The sequence below is a fragment of the Chrysochloris asiatica genome, unplaced genomic scaffold (assembly GCF_000296735.1).
Source record: "Chrysochloris asiatica unplaced genomic scaffold, ChrAsi1.0 scaffold00142, whole genome shotgun sequence".
Classification (NCBI taxonomy): domain Eukaryota; kingdom Metazoa; phylum Chordata; class Mammalia; order Afrosoricida; family Chrysochloridae; genus Chrysochloris; species Chrysochloris asiatica.
In genome coordinates, this window is record NW_006408660.1 from 2,571,336 (window position 1) to 2,577,534 (window position 6,199).

Below are 6,199 nucleotides of genomic sequence, written 5' to 3' on the forward strand. Positions count from 1 at the left end.
TTACTATGCCCTCACAGTATTACTATCTCCCCACCAACATTACTATGCCCTCACAGTATTACTATCTCCCCACCAACATTACTATGCCCTCACAGTATTACTATCTTCTTACTAACATTACTCTCTCCCCACCACCATTACCATGTCCCCACCAGCATTAGTACTTCTACCAGCATTACTATCTCCTCATCCACATATTCTCAAACTCATTCCCTTCATACCTTCTGTCCCCATCACCACTCCATTTTCACCCCCATTTCTCCGGCACCCCAGCGTCCCTCACCACCACCCTACCCACCATCTTGGTCCTCACTTCTATTCCTTTCTCCTCTCTCCCCACAAGCATTCCTAGTTCTCTCATCTTCCTGGCTGTATCCCTGGGCCAGTCACCATCACCATCTGCACCATCAATGAATGAACATTTATTGAGCACAGACAAGTCCCAGACTCAGAACACACATCCCAGCAATCCAGCCCTTTAGCAAAGTCACGACATGGCTGTACATGGTGGGATGTGAAGCCCAGGGCGAGTGTTGAGGCCTGGGTCTCGGCTGGGCAGCACACCTGGAAAGGGGGCCTGAAGCTTCTGACAGACCCAAGTTGGGAGTGAAGACCATCTGAGAGCTTTCCTGAGAGCTGAACCAATAAATAATGGAGAGACAGGGGCCGGGGTGGAGCCTGTGAGCAGAGGGGTCCTGGCATTGGTTAATGTGACTCCATGGGAGTGAGACAGGCGGCCAGGAGCCCCAGCCCAGGGGTTGGGAGGGAGGAAACAAAGGGGGCAGAGGATCCTGGAGCCTCTGTGGCATCTCTGCCCAGCCCTCACCTCTGGGGGTCAGAGCGGCATGGTGGACACCCCCAGCCGCAGCTGAAATGCAAGTGGACTATATATAAAAGGTCAGGGTGAGGGGACAAGGTGGAACTGCAGCTTCTAGAGGGCGGCAGCGTCAGCCCTCCACTTGGGGGGATAGCTCTGCTGGTGGCCATCGCAGCTGGGGTTCCCCATGGTGTCGAGCGGCACCACCACTTCATCTGGGTTCAAGTTCTTGTTCAACTCCACCACGCGGGGTACCACCGAGGACCATCGATCTGTACAGGGGGTGCAAAGAAGGAAAGGGTCAGTGGGGTGGAGAGTGTGAGCACATACTGAGCACCTACTGTGTACTAGACACTCCACCACAATCTCAAGGCAGGGGAGGGGAGTGTATTATTACTCCCATTTTACAAGGGTGGAAACTGGGGTACAGGGAGGTTGAGGCACCTGCCCAGGAGCACACACAGAAGAACCAGGATACAAGCCAAGGTCTGAAGAACTCGAATAGCTCCATCCTTCCTACTGTACCATCCTCACTGATGGTTTAGTGAGAAAACAGAAGGGGCTCCTCCATCCCAGGAAGACAGAAAAACCTGATCTCCCCTCCCCATAGAGATCAGCTACCCCAGCCATTCATAAGCATTCAAGGCCAGGCATGCACACTGAGGCCCAAAGAGGGGAAGGGATTGCTCAAAGCAAACTAGTGATCATGACAGATGAGGACCCCTGTTGTACCCTGTTCACCCTTCCACTCCAACCTCCCTTTTCCTCACCCCTCCGGAGGCGGCCCACAGTATGTGAGAAACCGTAATACTGGTACGTCTCATTCTTGCCGGGGTCCTCGTTGATGATACCCAAGTTCTGGTTCCAGTGAGACCAATTCACCTCATCCACCCTGGGAGGGCCAGAGCAGAGGGTCAGGGGGAGACTCCCCAAAACACAGGCACCCTTGTACACCCTCAGACAGTCTCCCTAGCGCATCCTCCTCATTGCCATTTCCTCTTGTTACTGAGCAGTTGTGGTATGTCCATCTCGACTCACGTGTGCAGACCCACGTGTGCAGAGCAGAACTGTGCTCCACAGGGTTTTCAAGGCTGTGACCTTTCAGATCACCAGGCCTGTCTTCCGAGGTACCTCTGGCGGGTGATTTTGAACCATCTTTCAGCTAGTCATTGAGAGCTTAACTGTTTGCACCACCCAGCAACTCCCTGGTCAGGTCAATTCCGGCCTCCTGAGCCCAAAATGGTACAGTACCATTTTCAGTATTTTTTTTAAAGACTTAATATTTTCATTCAATCTCCATTTTTTGAAGCCCGTACTCCATGTCAGCTAGAAAGGTAGTATGTTTGTTATCCCCATCTTACGAATGAGGAAAGTGAGGCTCCCGGGGAGGAAATTGTTCGGCTGACATCACAATTACTAAGTTAACGGTGTCAGAATTGGAGCCCAGTCTTGCCTGACTCCAAAACATTATGGTTTAATATTCAACCCCAGCAGTCCCTTTACGAAGAATGATTTGCCTTTAACAAAAAGATTCCCCAGGAGTACCCTGGAGAAGCTGGCATCCACTGTATATATGGAAGGTGCAGACAGTCTGCAGAAGGCTCCCGGGACAGGCAGGGGAAGTCCCAAGCCCTGGAAGCTGCTGAACACTTGCTTTCCTCACATCACCAAAGCCCACCTAGTGTGTGGTTGATAGAAAGTGGTTCTCTAGTTGTGCTCTTTTAAACTCTAGCCCTATAGGATAAAATGGACCACAGCAACTCCAAAGGGCAGATGAGAGCCTCAGGGGGCAGTGAATGTATGTCCATGAGGGGAGGAGCAACTCAGAAAAGGATGCTCTTACAACTCAAAGGATGTCATCCCTGTTGTCAGTGTGTATTCTCAACAACCACCAAAATAAAATAAATGTTAAAATAAAAGAAAGCATTGTTTTGAGATGAGTACCCGCCCTCACAGCTCCACCACCCTGGATGGGGACTAGAGTTCAGTGCCGCATGCTCCCTTTTGGGGTGTCCCCACAGAGCATCGGGCACTGGTCTATAAGGAGGTACAAGCACTGTCTCCATTTCACTAATGGAAATGCTGAGGCCGGGAGAAGGGAACTGGCCTGCCCAAGAGCGACCATGGGAACTAAACTCTGGTTGGGCAAATGGGAACCTCAAGAGATCCTGAAGTTGCAATGGGCAGAATCATAAGCAGGAATAGCAGGAAACCAATGCACCCTAAGTGTGGTCCTGCCTTGCCCTCCAGGCCTGGCTCACCTGAAGCACCACCGGCGGTCTGGAGTGCCATCTGAGCCCTTGCCCACCGTCACCATCTCACCGGAGCGGAAGGCTTTCCTCAGGAACACGGGGAAGGAGCGTTCAATGTCCAGGATGGTGGTAGCCCACTGCAGGGAGAGGAGGGTCAGGGCGACCCCTCAGTAAGCTTTCCCTCAACCCCATGCCTACATGCGAACTGAGCAAAGACCTGGGCCTTCCAGCTTCAAACTCCCCTAGAAACGGGGCTATCAGCTCACATCCCACAGGTGCCTGGCAGGAAGTTCACATGCAGACAGACCACCGCGTGAGTCCTGTGACACACCACCACTCAGTGTGGGCAACAGCAGGGAGGAGTAGGGACTAGGGCAAATGGGGCCTGGGCAATGGGAGCATGAGTGTGGAGCCAGCATTGCTAGGGATGCCAGTTTTCCCCCCAAAAAAGGGCCAGAAATGGTCACTCAGTGGGAAAATGGAAAGATGTCTTAGGTGGGGTAAATGGTTAGGCACTTGGCTGATAACTGAAAAGTTGGCAGTTGGAGTATACTGAGAGGTGCTTTGGAAGAAAGGTCTGGTAATTCACTTCCAAAAAGCCAGTCATTGAAAACCCTATAAAGATACTCCAGCACACATGGAATCGCCACGAGTTGGCACTAACTCAATGGCAATTGGTTTGCTTGTTTTGGTTTTGGGAAACTAAGGTTCAGGACATCAACAGGTATGGATGAAGCTCACCGGCAGGTGTGGGCCATTTCCCTCTGGCCCAGACCGGGGAGACACAGACATCGGTTTTTATTTCATTATGCCATTTCCTTGAAATGCAATGAGTCAGGAGGAATGTGGGTGTGACTGCATCTCCGGACTCTTGTGAAGCCCTGCTCTATGAACTACACTGGGCCTAGGAGACTGTGGGTTGACACCTGGACCCCGAGGGCCTCTGCTTTCAGGAAAACAGAGGCAGCAGCGTCCTGTGTAACGACGTGGCTATGTCCACGTGGCTCCTCCTCTAATGATTTCTTCTCCCTGAGGGTGTAGAACCCAGGCTGCTAAGACTTCCCGATGAGGAGCCTGGAGGCCCCTGGGTGGCACAAATGGTTAAACGCTTGGCTACTAACAGAAAGATTGGTAGATTTGAACCCATTCAGAAGTGCCTTGGAAGAAAAGCCTGACAATGCGCTGAAGGTCCCAGCCTTGACAATCTTGTGGAGCGTCCATGTGACCACCACGAATCGAAGCAGACTCCACGGCAGCTGCTGGTAGTGAGGTGTCATGAGAGCTGGCTCCCCACCCTGGCCTCATCTCCTGGGTCACAGTGGGGCAGGAAGCTACCTCAGGCCTGGGCAGGGCCCCTGTGGGAAGGTCCATGCGCTCTGCCCAGCTGCATTTCCTTCCCCAAGAGCTCCTGCGACTCGGTGCTAGGAGAAGCTGACATGTCCCAGGAGTGTGACTGCAAGGTGTACCAGAACCCACAACTGGTGGCAGGCAAGCAGCCACCTCAACATTCACTCAACAACCTTTGCTACCAATTTTGGTGGTGGTGGTGTACCGTCCAGTTGGTTCTGACTCACAGCAACCCTGCACAGGGTTTCCAAGGCTATAAATCTTTACAGGAGCAGAAAACCTTCTCTTTCTCCTATGGAGCAGCTGGTGGAGTCGAACTGCTGACCTTGTGGTTAGCAGCCCATCGTGTAATCCACTATGCTACCAGGGCTCCTTTGGGTACCCATTTTACAGACAGGGAAATGGAAGCTAAACTAGGTGGTAGTGAGGCGCGTCAGCCTTCTCCATTTTGCAAGGAGAAGGAGGTGAGCCGGGGGACCTGGAGCCTCACCTGCAGTTTCCAGATGTGCTTGCTCTCCTTGGAGACCTGGCCGACCGTCTCTCCCATGAGGGCAATGAGCATGTTGAGGAGTAGTACAAAGGTGAGGATAATGTAGGTGACAAGCAGGATGATGAAGACCACTGGGTACTTGGTGCTGCTAAGCATCTCCAGGTCGCCCATGCCGATGGTCAGCTTAAAGAGGTCCAGGAGGAAGGTGCTGAAGGTCTCACTGTCGCGGCATGAGGGGTAGGTGGGCACTGAGCAGTTGGTCTCCTCCTGGTTGCACACCTTCATGTTGGCACAAGGGTTCAGGAGGGAGACGAGGGCTGTGAGAGGTGAAGAGTGTCATTCCCACTTTATGGAGGGGAAAGCAAAGGCTTGGAGACATGAGGATGTTGTCCCAACGTTCCTCAACTAGTAGGACAAGCCAAACCTTCCAGACGCCAACACCCACGCTCTTTCTATAACTCTTAGCTGACCAGGAAGAAGTATACAGGATCTAGTCCAATGGTCCTCAACCCGGGGTAACCACCCAGCCCCCAGGGACACTGGGCAATGTCACACCTGGGTCCCCTGCTACTAAGTCGATTCCAATGCATAGCAACCCCGTAAAACAGAGCGGAACTGCCTCAGAGGGTCTCCAAGGCTGCAATCTGTACAGAAGCAGACAGCCTATTTTTCTCCCATGGAGCAGCCAATGGGTTCAAACTGCCGGCCTCTCGGTTAGCAGTCATGCCTTAACCACTGTGCCACCAGGGTTCCTTGGGTAGAGGCTGCAGAAGCTGCTGACCATCTGTCTCAGTTCCGCTTGCTACTACAACAGAGATACCACACTGAGTGGCTGTAACAAACAGAAATGTATTCTGTCACAGTTAGGAGACTAGAGGTCTAAATGCAGGTGTTGTCTATGGTTCTGTAAGCTCCGGCTCCTCGGTTCCCTGGCTATATCCACGTGGAATCTATCTTTCTCCCATTTGTGCTTGCTTTCTTCTGTGCCTCGTCTGCTCTTTCTCTCTCTCAAAAGTGAGTAGGTTCAAGACCCACCTTACATGAATATTGTGGGTGGTGGTAAGTGCGGTTGAGTCAGTTCTGACTCATGTTGGTGTTGGTGGTAAGTGACATCAAGTCGGTTCCGACCCACAGCGACCCTGTATAGGGTTTCCAAGAAGTAACTGGTGAGTTAGAACCTCTGACCTTGTAGTTCAAACCAACCTTGAGGTCAAGTGCTTATCCTATGGCTCCACACCAGGACACTATAGCAATCCTGTATAGGGTTCCCAAGGAGCAGCTGGTGGGTTTGAA

General features: G+C 52.2%; 1 protein-coding gene across 5 annotated transcripts in view; it reads right to left on the reverse strand.

The window, feature by feature from the left end:
- Positions 1-867: 867 nt before the first annotated feature.
- The window catches only part of TRPV4 (transient receptor potential cation channel, subfamily V, member 4), a 64,314-nt gene continuing 58,982 nt past the window's right edge, over positions 868-6,199 (reverse strand). For 4 of the 5 annotated variants that reach the window (XM_006870442.1, XM_006870445.1, XM_006870443.1 and 1 more), the window contains 4 exons: positions 4,907-5,223; positions 3,079-3,206; positions 1,588-1,709; positions 932-1,089 (listed from right to left, as the gene is read on the reverse strand). In XM_006870442.1, coding sequence (XP_006870504.1) covers positions 932-1,089; positions 1,588-1,709; positions 3,079-3,206; positions 4,907-5,223 — 725 coding nt within the window. Of the gene's footprint in view, positions 1,090-1,587; positions 1,710-3,078; positions 3,207-4,906; positions 5,224-6,199 lie in introns of all 5 variants that reach the window. The other variant, XM_006870441.1, reaches the window with a different exon arrangement.